This window comes from Staurois parvus, unplaced genomic scaffold (genome assembly GCF_062004578.1).
Source record: "Staurois parvus isolate SC_StPar_1 unplaced genomic scaffold, SC_StPar_1.0 ptg000233l, whole genome shotgun sequence".
Classification (NCBI taxonomy): Eukaryota; Metazoa; Chordata; class Amphibia; order Anura; family Ranidae; genus Staurois; species Staurois parvus.
In genome coordinates, this window is record NW_028318029.1 from 1,865,414 (window position 1) to 1,888,949 (window position 23,536).

The following is a 23,536-nucleotide window of genomic DNA, read 5'->3' on the forward strand; positions in this document are numbered from 1 at the left end:
AGTTTAGGTTTTTCATTGAGTGTTGAGGGGTTAGCCCTTCTCCCAAGTTTTCTATTGTTGTATTTTCCCCTTTTTGTAACTCGTACTACTTGTGTGTTGACATCGTGGGGGAGATTTACTAAAGCTGGTGTACTCAGAGTCTGATGCAGCTGTGCATGGCAGCCAATCAGCTTCTAACCTCAGATTGTTCAGTGCACCTGATTTTGCACTCTCCAGCTTTGGTAAATAACCCCCCCTGTGTTTCAGGGTGTTAGGTGTCTCTGGGACATGATATGAGGGGAAACTTTCCTAATGGCAACACATCAGTAAAAACTAACTATTTTTATGAAATGTTATTATTTCAGTATTTTGTTTTTCATTCTATTATATAATTGTGTTCCTCCCACAGAATAAACCGTAAAAACCTTATGGAGGTTTTCATTCTTACTAGGTTAACAATTTTGGCTGGTGTTGGGCTTTAGAAGATACATTAAAGAGTAACTCCACTATTGAGAAAAATAACATTCCCCTCTGGGTGATCTATGAAAGGATTTTTAATAAACTTTGTTGCAGATTCCTATCTTTTGTTATTCTGAAGAAAAAGCTGTTTGTCTGATTCCATGTGGAAAGTGAATCTAATGGGAGTGGATTCATAATTACCAATCAGCTGTTGCACCTTCAGGGCTCTATTGAGGTAAATTGCTAGATCTAAAAGCCAAACAAAATAATTTCCTTGTGCTAGCAAAAATAAGAATATAAATAAAGACTGCTGCATCTACTACACAATCTAGATACTAGGTATAAAAACAACTACTTCATGAGTGGGCCATCTCTTAAAAATTCCAAAGTGCAATTTTGCATACAATATAACTATCAAACCGTATTATTTTAGAAGGAAATGATAATAGTGTAAACTCAATATATGCAATAACCTAAAAAAATTAAACATTGAAAACCAAATATAAACACAAATTAAATTGTGGCGTATACTTAAAAAAGCATTCAAACCTTAAAGTGTTACTAAACCCAGGACTCTACATTCACTCTATCTGGTCTCCCACAGTACACAGAACATAAAAGTGCAATTATTTTAGTAAACATAAAGGGCTAAATACCTTTTCTCATCAGCAGTTAGAGCAGTCTTGTTACTTCTATCAGTGTCCATCTGAGCACTGATTAATCTTGTAGGAGGAGTTTTCATTCTCCCCTGATTGTCCTATGAGGCTGCCGGACCCCTGACCTTCTGTCTGGACAGTGCTGATTGGCCCTGTGCTGATCACATGCACCCTCCCAAAGAAAACAAATCTAGCAATATACACGAAACTGAGTATGTGCAGCTTGCCCCCAAGGCTCTGTACTATCATCAGATGGCATGGACACAGTAGAAGTAGGGGAGGATCAGAAGAGTCAGGATCAAACAGCCTTTTTACACAATACAGAGAAATAACCCATAGGTTCCACAATTGAACAGACTGATTTTACCGTTGTGGGTTTAGTAACACTTTAAAGCATGTGTAATATAATACCATACTCTACTTTTAAAATAAAGATAAACATAGAAGAGTGTATATATACGTACATATGGACAAATGTGTATGTGGACAATTATAACCTCGATGTCAAAAGTACTCAAACTTTAAAGAGTATATAATATAACCCAGTACTCCACTCTCAAAATAGAAATAAACAAAGAATTGTATATATGTGCAGATGGATAAATGTACATACGGACAAATATAGATACAAATATGTTATTCAATATTGCAAACAAAGATAATAAAGATAAATAAAGCAAATGTGCAAAGTACCGTACAGATGGATAAATATCCTGGTGAAAAGTCCAAAATCAAGATGGAAAATCCCAAAGAAAAGGAAGACACACTTCAAAGTGTGAGATGGAGAGCATTCAATGCAGCAGGAATGAAGAGTGCCAGGAAATCACCCCACCCATATGTAAGGTGAATTCCTTACCAGAGACACTGATCCCACATAGAAATCATAAAGCGCCTTGCTGTCACGCAGCACAAAATATTCAGACACGCCACTCCAACTAGTTACAATCCTGTATAAGTGTGCTCAGCACAAAGGAGTTAAAAACAAGAAGGGACCACCATTGCCTCTATCCTCTGAAGACGCCGTTTACAGTGAAACACGCTAGAACGGGGCTCGACACGTGACGTTATCATGATGTTATCATGTGGGAATCTGACGGTGCTCAACATTTGTTATATGCCTGTGAGTGTCTTCTTATTTTAAGTACATTACCATATTAAAAGCCCTTGGTTTTAACATACTGCACTTTGGTGGTCCCTTCTTGTTTTTAACTGAGTTTACACTGTTATTATTTGCTTATAAAATAATACGGATTGATATCGTTATATTGTATGCAAAACTGCACTTTGGAATTTTTAAGAGACAGTGTGCCCACTTTTCTTGAAGAAATTGCAGGATCTGCATCCCTTTAGATTCCTATTGGGAGTATCTCACCAAAAATGACATTTTAGTTAAAGGGGATGCCTGAAATCTGACTTGTATCTTAGTGCAGACTTCTGGGAAAATCAGTAAGCCAATCACACACGCAGTAAATGATGTTTCTAGGGAGCGTTCTGTACACATTCTGTCTATAGAACATCTCCAGGTAGCCATATTGCATTGCATTTTACAAAAAATGTACAGAGCTGCAGATTGAAAAGGAAAGGTAATTTTTGATAAAATGTAATTACAATATCACAATTGTATATGCTATATTATATTTTTAGGAAATGAGAAAGTCCTCCAGCGCTCAACTATACAGGCCCCTATTAAATGTGCCAGCTGCTATCACCTATTCCCTATACCTCAGGATATGACAAAGTAAACCAATAAATGGTGAAGCGCTAAACTAATATAATAATACAATTTGATAAAATAAATAGGTAGTGCAAAATATTAAAAACCAAACTCCACATTCATAATTAATATAATACAAAAGATATTGATATTCAATAAATATATAAATATATAAATAATTATGCAGTGATAATAAGAAATACCATAAACACAGGTGAAACTCGAAAAATTAGAATATCGTGCAAAAGTTCATTTATTTCAGTAATGCAACTTAAAAGGTGAAACTAATATATGAGATAGACTCATTACATGCAAAGCAAGATAGTTCAAGCCGTGATTTGTCATAATTGTAATGATTATGGCTTACAGCTCATGAAAACCCCAAATCCACAATCTCAGAAAATTAGAATATTGTGAAAAGGTGCAATATTCTAGGCTCAAAGTGTCCCACTCTAATCAGCTAATTAAGCCATAACACCTGCAAAGGGTTCCTGAGCCTTTAAATGGTCTCTCAGTCTGGTTCAGTAGGAATCACAATCATGGGAAAGACTGCTGACCTGACAGTTGTGCAGAAAACCATCATTGACACCCTCCATAAGGAGGGAAAGCCTCAAAAGGTAGATGCAAAAGAGGTTTGATGTTCCCAAAGTGCTGTATCAAAGTTATGTGGAAGGGAAAAATGTGTAAGAAAAAGGTGCACAATCAGCAGGGATGACCGCAGCCTGGAGAGGATTGTCAGGAAAAGGCCATTCCAAAGTGTTGGGGACTTTCACAAGCAGTGGACTGAGGCTGGAGTCAGTGCATCAAGAGTCACCACACACAGACGGATCCTGGACATGGGCTTCAAATGTCGTATTCCTCTTGTCAAGCGGCTCCTGAACAAAAAATAACATCAGAAGCATCTTACCTGGGCTAAAGAAAAACAGACCTGGTCTGTTGCTCAGTGGTCCAAAGTCCAAGGACCCAGAGTATGCAGGAAGAATGGAGAGGCACACACTGCAAGATGCTTGAAGTCCAGTGTAAAGTTTCCACAGTCTGTGTTGATTTGGGGAGCCATGTCATCTGCTGGTGTTGGTCCACTGTGCTTCATTAAGTCCAGGGTCAACGAAGCCGTCTACCAGGAGATTTTGGAGCAGTTCATGCTTCCTTCCGCAGACGAGCTTTATGGGGATGCTGACTTCAATTTCCAGTAGGAGTTGGCACCTGCCCACACTGCCAAAAGCACCAAAACCTGGTTCAATGACCGTGGGATTACTGTGCTTGATTGGCCAGCAAACTCGCCTGACCTGAACCCCATAGAGAATCTATGGGGCATTTCCAAGAGAAAGATGAGAGACATAAGACCGAACAATGCAGAAGAGCTCAAGGCCACTATTGAAGCATCCTGGTCTTCCATAAGACCTCAGCAGTGCCACAGGCCGATAGCTTCCATGCCATGCCGCATTGAGGCAGTAATTGCTGCAAAAGGGGCCCAAACCAAGTACTGAGTACATATGCATGCTTATACTTTTCAGAGGTCTGATATTATTCTATGTACAATCCTTGTTTTATTGATTGCATGTAATATTCTAATTTTCTGAGATTGTGGATTTGGGGTTTTCATGAGCTGTAAGCCATAATCATTACAATTATGACATATCACGGCTTGTACTATCTTGCTTTGCATGTAATGAGTCTATCTCATATATTAGTTTCACCTTTTAAGTTGCATTACTGAAATAAATGAACTTTTGCGCGATATTCTAATTTTTCGAGTTTCACCTGTAAGTGACTCCAACAAATGATATATAAGTGACACGTGCTCAATTTGAAAACCCACAATGAACTGTGTACAACCAGATGCCTGGTCTGCCAACCAATTAGGCTCACCAGGTTAGTGTAGTATAAATATAAGTGATATCCACACTTAAATTATAAAGTGATCAGTGCTCAAATGCATTATAATCAAATTGATGTAAACATAAAGTTCTTGTGCAAATAACTGTGCTCATCAAACATAAAGTGCTTCAATCTTCATTCCACACTTGCTTTGTGCTCTTGGTGACACTATAGTGTGACTTATCCCACAGTGGCTAGAGTGCCTCCTCACCTCCTAGCATCAGGGCCACAACACTTTTAGGTATCCCACACCAGAGGATGTCTCACAATCTTGCTCCACCGGCTCCACTGGTTCCAATAGAACTCCGCACCTCAAGATACCTCAAGATACCCTTCCAAACAATCGGACTCAGGTATGTATGAAGGAGCAAACAGAGAAGACCTCCATAGTGTAATAACGTTTTAATGATCAAAAAACGCCAAATGAAATGAACACTCACATGTATTCCTTCACAGTACAGCAGTTCCCATGTGCTATGGGTGTACTAGGGGATTCGGGTGTACCAAGATGGCGTCAAACAGGAACCGCAAGTGTGTCTCCGCTTCTACCGGAAATACGTCACTGCACACGCGCTCTCCGCTTCTACCGGAAATACGTCACCGCGCAAGCATTCTGCACGTTACACCACGATCATCACGTGGCTTCATCAGGGTCCTGAGGAAGCCACGTGATGATCGTGGTGTAACGCGTAGAGTGCGTGCGCGATGACTTATTTCTGGTAGAAGGGGAGACGTACTTCCAGTTCCTGTTTGACGCCATCTTGGTACACCCGAATCCCCTAGTACACCCATAGCACATGAGAACTGCTGTACTGTGAAGGAATACATGTGAGTGTCCATTTCATTTGGCAATTTTTGATCATTAAAACATTATTACACTATGGAGGTCTTCTCTGTTTGCTCCTTCATACATACCTGAGTCCGATTGTGTGGAAGGGTATCTTGAGGTGCGGAGTTCTATTGGAACCAGTGGAGCCGGTGGAGCCAGATTGTGAGACATCCTCTGGTGTGGGATACCTAAAAGTGTTGTGGCTCTGAGGGGTCGATGCTAGGAGGTGAGGAGGCACTCTAGCCACTGTGGGATAAGTCACACTAGAGTGTGTCATTATTGCAATAACAGTGTATATTTTTAGCACTTATCACTGTATGAGTGTCACTGGTTCCCACAAAGTGATAGTTAGTGCCAGATTGTCTGCCGCAATATCGCAGTCCCGCTATAAGTCGCTGATTGCTGCCATTACTAGTATAAAAGAAATAAAAATTCCACTGTATATATATATATATATATGTTTGTAAAAGCTATAACTTTTGCGCAATCAATATACACTTATTGGAATATTTTTTACCAAAAATATGTAGCAAAATACATATTGGCCTAAATTTATGAAATCAAGTTTGTTAAAAAAAAATGTATTTGATGTTTTATAGCAGAAAGTAGAAGATATTGGGTTTTTTTTTTCCAAAATTGTCAGCCTTTTTTTCACTTATAGAGCAAAAAATAAAAAACCAAATGGTGATCAAATGCCACCAAAAGAAAGCTTTATTTATGGGGAAAAAATGTCCGTTAAAGTTAAACAAAATGGGGTAAGGGGGAAAATCTTCTGGAGGTCAAGTGGATGAATAATTGCAGCTGGTCATACCATATACTTCACATGTGTATATACAGTGTTCATATGAACCAAACAAAAAGGTGTAGTGCTGTTTATAATTTTTTTCTATATCAACCAAAAATTAATAAAATGTCCAAATAAAACACAATCTTTATTTGTGTCTTTTTAGTGGTTATCCCTCATGCATTCAAACATGTTCACTTCACTACTCCACCAACACCAGTTGTGCTCCCACAATCCTCCTGCAAACTCCCCCCCTAAGGAAGTCACATGTTCTGGTGATGAAATGCATTGAGGCCTTGGATGAAGTCATAGCATAGTTACCAACCCAGGAAGTGTGGTACTTGCTATGCCAGTGGAGATACTTATGTATTAATACATAAGTGGGTGCGCTTTGAGTAGTAAATGTGAGTGTATTTTCATTAGTGGGTTTAATAAAAGTGTTTTAAATGGCAAAGGACTATGGAGCCTTTGTATTTTACTTGAGTCACTGATTGAGGAATGGAGAATTAGAAAATGCAGGTTACTGGGGCACTGTCGGATTCTTCTTAAAGGGTCTGCACATCCCTTTGTTGGAGCAGTGGAGAAAAAAGAGGGGCAGGAGGATAAAGCACCCCAGTTAAAGGGTACACATGCTTATTATGATATTATAAGGGGTCATAAACATAAGGTGAGAGCACAACTGGTATTGGTGGAGGAATAGAGTGAACATGTTTGAATGCACAAGGGTTAACCACTAAGGAAGACACAAACAGAAACTATGTATATATATTATGGACATTTATTAATGTTTGGTTGATATAAAAAAAATTATAAGTAGAGCTACACTTTTCTGTGTGATTTATAGGGAGTATAACCCTTTCCTTACTTTTTTCAAAATGTGGGGGAAAAAAAGTTTCACTATACATACTATACACTTTAGATCCCATTTTATGCAATTACACTCCTAAGAGGTATTTATGCTTGTGAATTGAATATTTATTTATTATTATTTTTTTTAGGAAAAACTTATCAAGAGATACAATTGGGAGTGGAATGAAAACAACTCATTCATTATGAAACATGAGACTATATTATTATTGATTCTGAAAAAGAGACACCACATGCAGTAGTTATGTCTCATCCTCTGAATTTTCCACTAGAATTAAAATAATAAAGGTTTTTTGAATAGGAATACTGGACTTTGTAGCCAAAGATGTCTGAAAGAGGGATTGTCTGTGGTGCTCAAAAATAATCGTATCTTTATTGTCTTACCTGAACAAAAAGGTTGACTGGAGAAGTTGGGTAGTCACTAAGGACAATACAGACAAGTCTTTTTTTCAGACATTTTAAATCACATGACCTGGCAAAAATGGCATGTGACATATGGTGTGCTGTAAAAGTGGGTTCACATGCTAAGAAGAAAAAATCCAGCTATAACCAATTTTCCACTATGATGCATGTTATCTTCCATCCACTAAAATGATTCTAACAGGAAGCAGTTTTTAAATACATGCTACCCGAGATGTCCTGGAATTAAATGTAATAGTAGATAGTGTGAACAACCAGACATGAATGTGTAAACGACGTTCATGAATATACGAATATATGACCCTTACCTTCCAATGGCTTAGGTAGAAAATGGGCTGCTGGTTTTGTTTTCTTGACTCTGTTTCCTTTCATGACTTGACCTTCTTTATTGAGACCTAAGAACCAGGCTCTACCTGATTCTTGCTGTCTGTATATCATAGAGGAGTATATGACATAATAGTTTTCAAACACAGACTCCTTGAACTTGCATTCCAGAGTAAAAAGTTCCTAGGAAAAAAGAAGAGCAAAATGTTTAAACCCCATAAGTATTTTTAATAATGAATGTACTGTAGGTTTACAGTAGTTTACTACATGCCAGACTTCAAAATAGCCATAAAAATGTATAGTGTGAGCAAACAAAAATATATGAAAGTATATGTACTGTATAGCCAAAACCGGTTTCCGTTATTTTTTAATAGAGTGGTTTGAACCTCTTTCAGGTTTATATTGCTTTGTGTGCCCACTGGGGAGGACCACTCTGTCCATATGTCCTGGTAACCCCTGTTACTAAGAGAAAAGGTGAAGGGAAATGCAAGATGTTAGAGTTGTTACCAGAACACACCAGAACGAGAAGTGAGAGGAAATGTTTTACTGTTTTACTGGAGAAAACTGTCTGGGAGAGGTTACTAGTTGATAAACAAATACATATATGGGACTTTGGTGTCACAATTAATCTTGTCACTCAAAAATACGGTCATAAAAAATTCACATTGTTATTATACCTTTATAAAAGTGTAAGAGAAAAGGTAGTTGGTCTTGTTAAGGGAACCTATATTACCTAAGTGTATGTACACTTTTGTCTGCAGTATATACCAATGTAGTAAAACCCATATATAAAACCTATATCCCTTTTTTATACAATGATGGGATTTATTTGCTAAAACTGGAGAGTGCAAAATCTGGTGCAACTGTGCATGGTAGCCAATCAGCTTCTAACCTCAGCTTGTTCAATTGTTCAACTAAGCTTTGACAAAACAAACTGGAAGCTGATTGGTTTTTCTATGCAGTTCTGCACAAGATTTTGCATGCTCCAATCTTAGTAAATCAACCACAGTGTTTTAGTAAATGTATAATCAACTATGATCATTTTTTTGACTGCATTTTGAATGATGAGATTAATTGTGACACCTAAAACATCCCGAATAACATGTATTTGTTTATGAACTGGTGTCTTAAGTTGGGATATGGTGTTTAGATTGAATGACCATCAATTATACTGAATGTCTAGGAGGGGAATTCCCCATGCTTTGTAGAGATTTCCCCTTGTGTCCTGCTACATCAGTCAGGACAGCAAGTGAAGGGAAATCTATCTAATGGAGCACAGGCAGCAAAAAATAAAGCAACTTGGGTTTCAACCCTTCCCTGCTCTAAATCTAATATAAAATGTAAAAAACACTGAGCAATTATTCTACAAATTGAGGTTCATGGTCTGATTTTCACAACACATCATCATGTAGTTGGTATGCTTTCCCATGTGTGTATGGATTTTAGGCACTCTAGTTTAGAAAATCATCCCAAAAACAAACTATTAAGGTAACTGCAATAAAACTGACTGTAGTGTGTACTGCTGGGGTAGGAGGAGGGACAGATGTTCTCTGAATAACATTATTCCTGAACAAATAACAACAAACCCATATTTTTGTTGGATGGCAATATAAAAAATAACAGTGAGCAAATTTCCTGTATTAAAGCAGATTAATATTAAAGTATATTTAAAAGGTAAAACTTTTTTTTTCTCCATTTCTCTATTTTTTTCTGCGGTCCATTTTCCTTTAGGAAGATTTCTATTCTTTTCCTATACTGTAGAGGAAGTGAAAAGAAATCTGCTTAAAGAAGGAACTCTTCTCTGAGATAGTTATCACCAGAACAAGTGTTCATATTAGAAGTGTTCACTGACCTCTAGCTGGAAGCACTAAGCAGCAATTCATCCTCACAACTGCAGCTGCAGCTACAAACTAAGAGGGCTTTTTCTAAGGTTTAGTTATTGCTTTTAGGAAAGGGTAAATATGCGAATGTCCATAGCCTGGATACAGCTACACTTTAAGGTACATATGACATGTTTTAAAATCAGGAAGAAAACTTATTCAACATCATTATTGTGGTATGTGCAAGTGAGTTCTCCTCCAAAACTCTTCTTCCAACACTCATGATAATACAAAAAAAAGGCAGTCACTATCTAATATCGAATACATTTATCCTTTTGCTGCACTTCTTAACCATTCTGGAAATTAGTCTGCATAAACTAAAATAACATGATAGATTTTGTAGCTTTTATTGCCTACTCATGTAATTATTTAATGTGAACGTTTAAAATTTACTGCTGTTAATTACCCAGCAACAAGTCATTATCTTCTAAAATAGGTGCACATTATTTGTGTTATAAATATAAAGCAGCTATAATCATTCAGTGTTCTGACAATGGCTGTAATTATCCTATATGCTGTTTGTAGGGGTTTACACTGGGGTTTACACTAGTATCTACAACTAGCCAAAAACATCAGAGAGTTAATGGATAAGTGAATCCAATCGTCATAGAAGATTTTTTTTTTCAGACTGTCACATAAATATGCACACTTATTAGTCAAGCATTCATGTTTATTCCCATGGAGGGGGAGAAGGAGGAAAGCCAGACAAATGAGGCACAATTTGTAAAAAATGTCCAAAGGCCAATTGTTATTACTGCCAAGTGCTGGTGCCTACAGATATGAAGACTGATATTGGCCAGATGAGGCTACCTTAGTAATCTGTATTTTGAAAAATGTACAATCACAATAAAAGAAATTACATAAATTGGAATTGCGTGGCTCCTTCTAACCATATTATAAGTAACAGAAAGAACATTTTCTTATTTTATTAACAATGGTAAAGCTAGAATTTTGCATGCTCCCCATTCATTGCTGAGCAGTTTTAATGCATGCCAAGTAGGTTAGGTATGCCCAGTGGATAGCAAAGTGTCCTTTAGTATAAATACAGTATGTGTGCAGCCAATTGGAGGCAAGCACATCGTAACACAAGTCTTAGTATTTTACAATATAAACTGCCTTTGGCCTGACTGATAAAAACTAGAAAGGAGAGAAAGGAAAACTCTTTTGCATAGCAACCAATCAGGTGCTTGGGATCAATGGCCAAAATGAAATTTAAAAATGACAATTTTAATCAGAATAGTTGCTATAAGCAACATCTTTCTTTCCTTCTCCGGCTTCTGGTGGGAGCTAGCAATAATGTACTATTCCCCTGAAATGGAAAATGCTTTTCTGTTAGCTGTTGAAGAGCCCAGTGGTAGAAGCTTAGAATAGAATGTGAAATTCACCTTATACGACATCCTAGAGGAAGTCTCTTTCTTACAATAATAATATACTGTAATTACACTAGGTTAAATTAGGCTTTCAAAGTGGAACTGAAATAAAACACACACACAAAAAAAAAAAAACTTAGAAAGTGCTCTAAAACTTAGTCCAATAAAAAAATCCTCTTTAATTTTGTATGATGACTTTTGGGATGCGATCTTTGTGCTGAAGTTTCAAGGTCCTCTGGGTTTCTACAGCTATTATGAGGAACTATTACAGTTACAGTTGGATTTACAATTTTTCTGTCACTTTTTTCATTAAGTTTAAATGCCAACCACCTTCCCAACCACTTATACTCCTCAGCTGCTCTGTCAAAGCCGTTGTGAAATACCCATAGCTTCCAGGTACGGGGAAGCAAGTGAGCTCCTACCAGAATGTATTGCTTGAGCCTAACGGGCCAATTCCCAGGCCCAAACATTGTCATGTACAGAAGGAAAAAAAGTAATTGATTGTGTAAGCACTGACACCATCCAATATGCAGCTCACATGGAGGTTTGAATCTTGGCCCTGACAAATGAACAAATGCAATCAGCAGGAGTATAAGTGGGTTGGGGGGGATGGATTGGATAATAAAAGACTCTGAATAGGAACAGTGGCAGAGTTAGATTAATGCTATGTGGATAAACTTGAGCCTTCATTTGCTTCTTAAAGACCATAAAGGAAGAAAGAACCTGGAGTTCTGGAAAGGGAAGTTCACAGCTCCAAACCTCAAGAGAAAAACAGAAAATACACAAATCCAGCATGTGAATCAGCTTGCCAGTATTCACCCTAACAACTAAAATATAATTTCTTGGACGGTCTGACCCTTTCATGCTTGATGACAGGTCCACTTACATTCACATCAAAATCTAACCTTCATTATGTTTGTATTACCACAGAAACACACACAAATGCCACATGCTGATAATATAAGATGCATTATACCATTCTTCCCTGTTGAATGAAAGGCTATCAACGACAACATGTGAAATCCTTATTTACAGTAGATTAATTTCATATAAACATGGGTTTTTACCTATCAGTTTTCAAAGGAAAATTACATGGCATCAGTATCACTATATCAACATCACATTCAGTCACCGTTTAATACATTTCTCTGTCAATTGTGCTCCACAGTCCATTGCATCTATAAAAAATAAGTAGCTTTTAATATCCAGGAGATGGCAAAAGCAATCAAGCTTTGTGGTGGTGAAATTACTGCAACCCAAGCAGAGTGGCACAGTAATAAGTCTATGATGGCCTGCCCTCCTGGGCAGATGATGGCCTCTTTATGGGATGCTATACTTTCCAAATCAGGTTTGCCTTGTGTTTATTTATATGTCACAGATCCATCAAAGTACTTTTTTTTAAGAATGGGCTATTAAAATGACAACAGATATAAGAAATGTGTTGTCTGAAATTGCGTGTTTATGATATACTGTGTCACAAATTTAATATAGACTGGGAGATACAGATTATACAGCCCAAACTGTATTACTTGGAGCTGTGCTGACAATGTGCCACTGATGGCTGCAGCTGAGCTGTATATGACAGATGCTCTCCTGTTATAAACACTGAAGAAAGTTGTCATTTTATCAGTCCAATATCTTATCTGACCAGAGCCAGCACATCACATTCCCTCTGTGCTGTCACCTATTCGTCAGAAAATACATTTCTACCTAAAATATGAAAGCTCTGGTAAATGAGGTACAATTACATGTACCAATGACGGACAAGTATGCAAGGCCTTATTTACTAAAAGGCAGCATGGTTAAAGGGGGAAGCATCCAGCCTCAAAAAGTAGCAATTTGAATCAATCTTTCCTTATTTTATTCCCCTGTTTAGGCCACTTCTGAACTTACAGTGGGTTGGTAAATGCCACAAAGGAACTATAGGATATAGTGCTTACAGATGGTGTCCTAAGGTTCAGAAAACAGTTTAGAAACTATGGGGTTGATTTACTAAAGGCAAATTGGCTGTTCACTTTGCAAGACACTTTTCCACGGAGTGGGGGATTTCCATCATCAGATCATGTGCAAGCAAAAAAATTTGTTTTTTTGTTTTTTTCCTTGCATGTAATTGAGTGTTCTTTGCAAAGTGAAATTTCACCACATTCAATAAGCATGGGGAAATTCCCTTGCACAGTGAACAGCCTTTTTTCCTTTAGTAAATTAACCCACATGTCTCATAGTTCTTGTTTGATGGTCTATATAACTAAAAAGTAATTCTGCATTTAAAGCAGTCAGGATGCTATTTTAATAGCCTTTACTAAAATAATCATATGCCACAAGGAGCGGAGCATATCTAAAGATTCAAATCAAATAAAATGGTGTTGCGCTAATATCAGTTGTACTAAGGACACAATAATTAGAAGAGCGGAGGACAGAAAAAATAACCCCAAGACACAGGTGATAAGTATAAAGGCCTGAATCCAGATCTAATTAGGTGCAATATGAACTGTGACAAAGACAACGTGAGTAATAATCAGCAAGTGAACATAAATAATACATAAAAATGTAAAGGCCTGAACCCAGACCAAACTAAGTGCAATATAGATTGTGAGCTTTTTTCAATAGTCCTATCTATACCTATAGCAGCGCAGAAAGTTTTTTCTATTATTAACATATCCAAAGATTACTGCTATTCATGTGTGTCTATGGCAGCATTATGCTTAAATACACCCCTACATAGGGTTACCTGACAAATAAGTATACAGTATATTATAGCCATGGCCTAAGTAGGGCCAAAGGCAAGACATCAAATCAATCCCCAACCTAAAACAACTTCACAAAGCAAAAACACTAGACATTGTTTTTGACATTTGGAAAATGTTCTGCCAATAACATAAGAATTTTCTAAAACACAACAATAAATAAATACAACAGAACAACCAGGAAACAGACCATGGCAGTGCCACGCAATGCTGTACTCTAATGGATAACCAAACTCAGCCATTCACAACCAGCTTGGTGGTAACGCATGTCATACCACACTATTTAGCACCTCACAATAACCCTGGAAACTTTAAATTTCACTTGAGCTTAAACCTGTTTGAGTTAACAATTATAATAAAATACCTCACCTTTCCAAAGCAAAAATAATCCTGCAGATTTATAAATCTACCACATCCCGCATTTCTGAATTTAAAAGAGGAAGATAGGAGAAACTTCCTTTTCTCTTCAGTTACAAACTAACGCCTTCCTCACAACTACATGTTTATTCTCACTTTCTAGTCAAACTGATCACGTGTCCTTTACTGCAGCTCGATCACAGCTTGGGATAAACCACATTTTGTAAAATACGAATCCACTATTATACTTACCTTCCATAACAAATGCAGAAGGATAAATTACAATATCTTTGGAAACAAAGGCCTAACCAACAGCCTTGGAAGAAAAGGCAATCATAAGTAATGCAGTATAATCTAGTTTCATACATTTTATCTAGACAACAATAATGTGGCTAATAACTTAGAACAAAATAGACATTAAAATGTACTGTATGTATAGAGCCCCTCCATCAGAGTTATATTAAAATAAATGGTATGCTGTAGTGTTTGTGTTTTACTATAACTCAAGTGTCATTGTTGGAATTACTTATACTGTAGATTGTAGAAATTATAATATTGTTGGATTTAGGACTCGGTAGTTCAGTACACTTTTTTACTGCATCAAAAATGCATCCACAGTGTTTTCCATGTATTCAAATGACCCTGTTTCACAATAGTGCAGTCAGGTCCAGTCAGTTTCCGATTCAGAAAAAGAAGTAAAAGCATTTTTTCCGCACAAAAATATACTGGAACATGGCAAACTGCATCACAACTGCACCGGAACTGCACGTGGTGTGAACTGTAAAAAAAAAAGTATCCAGAATGCATCCGGAGTGCATCGGGAGTGCATTTTTGTAGTGTGAACTGGCCATTAATCATTTGTAGTTCCATCTCTGTTTGGAAACCTTTCTTAAATTCAGTTTATCATATAGTAGTTCAGTGTACAATTTCAGCATCTGAAACTCCCGTTATTTGATTATCATGAAATATGGAGAATGCAAAAAGTAAAGGATTTGCAAGTACGTATGCAAAGTTTTTAACTTTAAATTTCAGCATGTTTTCATTACAAAGATACCTAGTTCTGCTTCAAACATATTAAAAAAAAACTTTGAGAGAAGTTCTTGCCTTTGATTGGATTAGAAATAATTGCGCAGAGTTCAGCTTTTTGAACACCTTTAGTGACAGAAATATTGACCTTCTGAAAATATCAGTCTCAAAGTTGCCTCTGGCTTCAGCTTAATCACAAACCCGCTTGTTATCAAGTGAAGTCAGACTGAAGTCACAGGTCCTGACTGAAGTCACAGGTCCTGGTCTGCATATCTATTGCCACTCTGAAAATCAGAAAGTACTGATGCAATCACTGCATCAGCATGACAGCTGGGCAACTGGAATTTTTAGAAGGTGATCAGCAACAGAAACATACTTATTTCCATCAGCACAAGTAATTTAGTTTAAAGTGTGATTGAAGTCTTACATCATTTTATCTCTTTATAGTTGTTTACTTATGTATGTTGTGCTGTGATGGTTTTCTGCTTGCAAATGCATGACATTTTGTTTTTCTGATACTGAAAGTGCTGGCTACTGTCTTCACACTTTGTGATCTATTGTACTGTATGTTAGAATAGCTGAGTAACAGTCACAGTCTTTACAGAGACTTGTACAGGAAGAGATGGGTGTGTCCCTTATGTTACCAAGTCCTGAATACTGAGTGCACTGGGTCTAAAGTTGGCCCAATTTCCTCTGATTCCATCCTCAGGGTGAACAAGAGGAAATCAAATGATTCCCCAATCTACACTTACAGCATGGATGGAGATATCTCCACTGTTGGCTATTGTATTCAATAACTCTCATGAACATCTGAAAAAAGAGTTCACTATTCAGCCCACAATTTTCCACCTGGCTCTGTCAATTTGCAAAGCGACTTTTGTGGAACTGGATGGTGCTTGCAGCGCCATCCACAGCTGAAACAGGAAAGTGGAGTTAAGAGTATGAAAATGGAGGTTATAAGTCCAATGTCAATCCAACTTCATATCTATTTCTGTGACTTAAGTAAGGCTTTAAGTCATTTATAGTAGCCTAACTATGATATGCTATGAATGGCAGGAGGAATTATTTATATGAAGTTGAGATCATATGTGACAAAGATGACAGAGCAATGCCATACACAGGAATTATTAACAGATTTGCTTTGTACAACATGTTAAAATGGATGCAACATAAGGAATTTTTGCTTTTGAGCCATCCTATTGGTACTTATAAATGCACTGAAAAGTCTGTAATCTGTTTAAATAAGCATAACAATCAGAAAAGAGATGAACAGGAATGTAAGTAGTATGTTAGGCAGGGGACTCTACATGAAGACTGAAAAACCTGCTCTTCCATGATCAATTACTGAAACAAAAGCAAAAAGGTATGACAATAGAAGTCAGCGGGATAACAATCAGTAACAAAGAATGCCAGAATTGTACAGTTATTTGAAATTAATTGTGGGTCATTGTCACCTGTGTAGAAGGTCACTTCCATTTACATTACTTTTGAATGCCTTGGTTAACATCAGGGGTAAGATAGACAGTTGGCTACAGAATACGGTCCTCTATCTGGAGGACGGAAAACAATCTATGTTATCTATATAGCAGTGACCCCACTCAAGACACACATGTACTTTGTCAATTAACAGAAAGTGACAATCCCACTACATTATTAGTTATAGCACAGTCTGCGCAAGCTCTTTCTACTAATGCGTTTCACTCCAAACAGCTTATTTATAGCATAATATACCCCTGAAATTAACCTCTTTGGAGTGAAATGTGTCCATGAGAGAGGGTTGCGAAGACTGTGCTGTAACCAACAATGTTAATAGCAGGATTATTCTTGGTGCATACTGCCATTTCTGTTGAAACATGTGGTACCAACACGCTGAAGATAATTGCTAATACAATTTCAGCAGGACTGGATGAGCGTTCCAATGTCTGTGAATGCTATCAGACTGTAGCAGACACCATACATGGATGAACAACCACAAGGAAAGTAGTGATCACTGGTGCTGAATATTTTTAGTCTATCACTAGTGTTTCCCTGAGATAAGCCAGGGCTAGAGGTGTCTGGATATTCTCCCACCTATACTGACATAACCAAACACTGCAGGGCAATCCAGGCATGTATGTTTGCCGAAAGCGCTTTCTGAAAGAACTATTATTTAGTTGTCAGATGAAACCTATCACCATAAATGTCTATGGTTAGCTTAACAGTTAGAAATATTTATTATAGAGAATAATGATAAACTAGCAAATAATAAAAATAAAAGTATAGAAGCATACTCCCTGTATTAATTCTGATGCAATTTTAAATTTTTTCAAATCTGTGATTGATGAACAGATATTTTTAGAAAGGAACTGTTTTGTCTAATCAAATGAGAAAAAATGAATCATATGATGTATTCATAATTATTTGAAATACCTCAATTCACCATCAGAAGGAAATTAACTTTCAGATTCCTATTTTAATTAGCAATCTAAGATTTCCATAATGTTTTGAGGGGAAAGGTATGCTAATTTCTGTGACAGATAACAAGACAATGTAATAGGTAAACACTCTCTGAAATGATGGGTCTACATTCATTTGTGACATTAAAACATATAGTTTACAGCCTTAAAGTCACTTTTGGTCAATTCTGAGTTGGCCCACCCTTTGCAGCTATAACAGCTTCAACTCCTCTGGGAAGGCTATCCACAAGGTTTAGGAGTGTGTCTATGGGAATGTTTGACCATTCTTCCAGAAGTGCATTTGTGAGGTCAGGCACTGATGTCGGACGAGAAGGCCTGGCTCGCAGTCTCCGCTCTAATTCATCCCAAAGGTGTTCCATCGGGTTGATGTCAGGCCTCTGTGCAGGCCAGTCAAGTTCCTCCACCCCAAACTTGCTCATCCATGTCTTTATGGACCTTGCTTTGTGCACTGGTGCGCAGTCATGTTGGAACAGGAAGGGGCCATCCCCAGAACTGTTTCAACAAAGTTGGGAGCATGAAATTGTCCAAAATGTCTTGGCATACTGACACCTTAAGAGTTCCCTACACTGGAACTAAAGGGACAAGCTCAACCCCTGAAAAACAACCCCACACCATAATCCCTTCTCCACAAAATGTTACACTTTGTACAATGCAGTCAAGCAAGTACCGTTCTCCTGGCAAGTGCCAAACCCAGACACATCCATTGGATTGCCAGACAGAGAGGTGTCACTCCAGAGAACATGTCTCTTCTGCTCTAGAGTCCAGTGGTGGTGTGCTTTACACCACTGCATCCAATGCATTGCATTGAGCTTGGTGATGTAAGGCTTGGATGCAGCTGCTTGGCCATGGAAACCCATTCATGAAGTTCTCTATGCACTGTTGTGCTAATTTGATGGCCACATTAAGTTTGGAGGTCTTTAGCTATTGACTCTGCAGACAGTTGGTGACTTCTGTGCACTGTGTGCTTCAGCACAGTGATCCACTGTTGCAGTGATCCATTGTTGCTGGGAAAATCTATTGTTGCTGGGATGATGGGGCTATTGCTGCTGGCTGCAGAGGGGATATACTCTACTGCTTTTCTTGTTATCATTAATAAATTCCATACAAATTACGTACCACCACAAAATGATATTTGCCTCTTTATTCTCTAAAAGCAGCAGTGCTGGGAGGTGGGTAGGGGGTAGAACCAAAAGACAGTGCTCGGATGTGTGTGGGGGGAAAGGGGGGCAGGAGAGGGAGATGAGAAGTTCCTGTACATTTTCTCTTAGAAAAAAAGGCCTGTAGTACATATACGTATACATGGTGAGAGCAGGGGCGGACTGACCATTTGCAAACTCAGGCACTGCCCTAGGGACCGGCGTCAGTAGGGGGCCCCATGAGATACCCCTGGTACCTTTTTCATAGGCTTTTTTGAATTTGGGCAAGGACTCAGGGGCCCCATGATTTCCTATTGCCCGGGGGCCCCATGAGTTGTCAGTCCGCCCCTGGGTGAGAGAGGGAGATAGATGCAGGTTTATAAACAGATTCATGCTGGGTTCCCAGTTTTGTTCTTCTAAATTAAAATTTCATGCCAAGGCAGTTTATCAATAACAATTAAAGACGTATTATATAGATTTCATTGCAAAATTTGACAGGGGAAAGATACCTATGCAGGAGGATGCATGCAAATCATCCTGGCTAGCCAAGTCTTATTTTCCCATTATCCTGTAATATGAATATATGAGTACAGCATTGCATCCTCAAAATAGAAGGTATGTACATGGATGACTGTCTATTCTGTCTCATTACTATATCAGGTAGACAAGGCTGTTTTTTGCATGTTACAAAATGATGTTGCATATAGTGTATCAAAGCTATAGTGCTATAAACTCCCAGTTACACTGCTTTCAATGATGTATACTGTTCATTAGTACTGTACAAGGAATATACTGTGAACTGTTAAGTGATGAGGAAGTCCTAGAAGCCCCCAATGAATGCCAGCCTGGTGGCACCTGTGGTTACAGCAAATGCAGCTGTAACATTACCGCAGCTAAAGGTCTGGAAGATCCACAGTCACTGAAGAACCACCAAATGCATATGTCAATTAGGATCTACAACGTACTGCAGACAGGCAGTAATATCTTGATAATGTGCATTTCTCAAGCCCAGTCACTCATGGAACACTGGGGAATAGATGAGGCTGTCTCTATTAATATTCCTTATTTATTGTATCATATTAATATCACCTGTTGGTCATTTTTGAATATTGCTAATTTAATCCAGCAGCTGGAATTGTAAATGTCACTGCACATCAAAACCACATCTGCATTTGCTTGAAATTGTCTTTTTAGTCAATTTCACTTTAACACCCTAAGGAATATCTTCAATCTAGTTAGTGACCCATAGTAGAGTAGCTTTTTCTTTGGTACAGCTGTGGGGAATTCCTTATAATGCAGTGTCAATCGTGCTTATATATGTCTCCTAATGTAATGTCATTCTTGCTCACAGCATTTATTTTACAAACCGTTCTCTCTGCAGATGAGATTTTTTTTTTTGAGGCACAAAAGGATGGAACATACCAAAGTTGTTTTATACAAAGCCACTATAATCATTTATATTCTGTAGAACAGGAGAGATACAAAACATTCTGATGTCATAATACACTGATATTACATCTGCAATCACCCATTAGATAGGAAAGGAACATAATATAATAATTTTTATGACATTAAAAACTATGGGGGAAAAGTATTACCAACTAGTAATTACAAGTAGTGGTAGAGCCTGGTACACACTAGCATTTTTGTTCGTTCAACCTACTGGGCTGAACAAAAAAAAACTGCAGAGCTCAGGAGGAGCCGCTGTCCTAACAATCCAATGTTAGTACAATGATCTCCCAAGTTTAGCTATTGTGTTCTGACACAGGGAACGGCCCCCCCATCAGAGCACACCATTCAGCGCTCTCAGCCGTTGGGTGAGAGCGCTGATCGGCAGACCTTTTTTGGTCATGCCCCTTTGACAGACGCTGGCTGCCATACACATGTGCCAAATGTAGACCAGTTTTTATTGAACTAGCGGATGACGCCAGACATTTGGCCTGTGTGTAGCAGGCTTAAGTGGATAGCACTCTTACATTGCAGAAGAATCAGAAGCACTGGTTTCCTCCAACAGCTTGACCTGATTGTTGCTGTGTTTGTGCGCCTGTTACATGAAAACAATTGAGTGCTGTCTGTGATACTTTTTTTGCACTAACACCCACATTTTCAGGACAAGCTTTCATGGTGTATCCCCTTCTTCAAGGTCGAAGCAGTAATAATACACAAAGGTTTTGCAAAATGTTAATAAAACAAAAAAAGGAAAGAAAAACACGCAGACAAACATACACAGAAATAGTAATTAAACCTGGATAGTTAGGCTCCATGCACACTGACTTAAAAAACACTGCTAGCATTCTGTCTTCAGAAGCGACTTCTGTTATCCTATGTGTCTATGCACATTAGGTAGTCTAGAGGTGTTTATTTATTATTTATTTATTTATTTCAGGTACTTATATAGCACCATCAATTTACGCAGCTCTTTTACATATATATTGTACATTCACATCAGTCCCTAACCCTCAAGGGGCGTACAATCTAAGGTTTTTTAAGCTCAATGTGTAGAGGCAGAAAAAAAACCCTTCTGTTTTTCATTTTGGAGAGCATGAAATGCTCCTAAACACTGCTAAACACTCCTAAGCACTAGTGCCAAAAAAAACCCCTTAAATTAGCTTTTTTTTTCTGCCAAGAGCTCTGCCATTTTTTTTAAGCCAGTGTGCATGGAGCCTAACTGAGATAAGGCAGGGAGAGAGCTATGGAATGGGAGGGTGGAAAAGTCACAGAGGTGAGAGGGGTTGTAAAACTGTTGGATAATAATTTTGAAAATTAAGGTCCACATTTAGTACGTTATCTTTTGTGTTAAATAGAATTGTCATTCTTAGTTCAAATGTTTTCCTTTCCTTAGTAGTTTTGAAGTTCCCTTTAATTTATTTATTTAATACAGATACTTATATAGCACCATCAATTTACGCAGCGCTTTACATATATTGTACATTCACATCAGTCCCTAACCCTCAAGGAGTGTACAATCTAAGGTCCCTAACTCACATTCATACATACACATACTAAGACCAATTTAGACAGAAGCCAGTTAACCTACCAGCATGTCTTTGGAATGTGGGAGGAAACCAGAGTTCCCAGAGGAAACCCACTCAGGCACAGGGAGAACATACAAACTCTGTGCAGGTAGTGCCATGGTTGGGATTCAAACCTATGACCCTATTGCTGCCAGATGGAAGTGCAAGCCCCTTTAAGAAACAAAACCTTCATGTCTTCCACAGAGTGGTCTAGTTGTGAGAAATCAGATGTGAAGAAATTATCTTATTATCTTCCTTATGTTCTTTAATGGTGAGTCTGTGTAAATGTGGTCTTTTTTGTCCTGTTTCGTCAACATAAGATCCTTTGATGCATTGATTTCTCCAAGAGTTTCAAAACACATCAGTAGGTAATCTAACTTTCACCCAAACTGGCCCCAATATTTCATTGTGAGCATAAATGTACAACTCTTAGGAGGAAACTCAAGATCTATGATATTACATCAGGTTCCAAAGTGAACAAAAAAAGTAAACTGAAATGTCTTGTAAATAAATATATTAAAACTAATAGGAGGAGGAGGAGAACTAATTGTCAAGAAATTAATAATTATCATCATACCGTAAACTTCACATATAGAAAATGTATTGGGTGGTGAGCAGCACAATTGATTTGGAAAAAATGGTACAGAGTACAGTCAACAACACTACTGTTATGTAGTTAGTGCAGTGAACAGCACTACTGTAAAATCTACTTTAAATGGGAATGAACATGTTATTATATGAGCTAAGGTTGAATGCACTAATTAGCTGAATGGTTGAATGCTTTTAGCACATCATGCTGGACCGCATGCCAATGACCCTAAACTTCTCTCATTTTCGATAGCAAGTATAGAGTTTTATGTGTCCCTTTTAATTCAAGCTGTGAATGTTTCCATTTTTGCTTCAGTATGATTATAGTTATCGAGTCCGCCTTTATTTCTCATGGTGACAACATAATTAAGGAAAAGAAACACCTTGGCAAATGCAGCTATACAATGCTTACATGCAAGACATCGTGAGTGTAAAGTTGGAAAGATACACAGATGGAGGCGCCCTGTCAAAGTGGTAAACAGGAAACATGTGCAACACTAATTAATGCCACAAAAATAGACCCATTGTGGAACAGGAAGGTAGGAATGCTGATACTATATATTCTGTTTGTCACACATGCCACTTGCAAAACCTATCTTACTACAAGCAAAAATGTATAATTAGATGTGAAATGTAGATGAGTAAAGCTAATAAAAAAAATAAACTGTTTTCCTCTATATATCAGTCCCTAAACAATGACTGTCAGTGCCCATTATTTACATACTTGCTGAATTAAAATTTGCTCAAAGCCGTGTAGAGAAAGTCCAATTAATAACAACTTATGTGTTGATTCAAAGTTGATGAAGGTTATGGGCCTTTATCATAACAGCTGGGAAAAATGGCTATACCTGATGGTTTCTAGTGATTACTACTATAATATAATGCTGTAAAACTTTTTATATACATCACAAACTTATATAACACTACCCCCTAAATTAAAAGTAGACAGGAGTATACTGGATCCAACTACACAAACAATTTCCATCTTAAGCTCTGCATACAAACTATTATTATTATTAGTATTATTATTATTACAGGCATTTGCATCCTGAACC

At 37.7% G+C, this 23,536-nt stretch overlaps 1 protein-coding gene across 4 annotated transcripts in view; it reads right to left on the reverse strand.

Annotated features, from left to right (window-relative positions):
• Positions 1-23,536, reverse strand: part of FGF14 (fibroblast growth factor 14) — a 705,563-nt gene that overhangs the window by 18,181 nt on the left and 663,846 nt on the right. For all 4 annotated transcript variants that reach the window (XM_089679953.1, XM_089679956.1, XM_089679957.1 and 1 more), the window contains exon 4: positions 7,895-8,093. In XM_089679953.1, the coding sequence (XP_089536079.1) occupies positions 7,895-8,093 (199 nt within the window). The remainder of the gene's footprint in view (positions 1-7,894; positions 8,094-23,536) is intronic.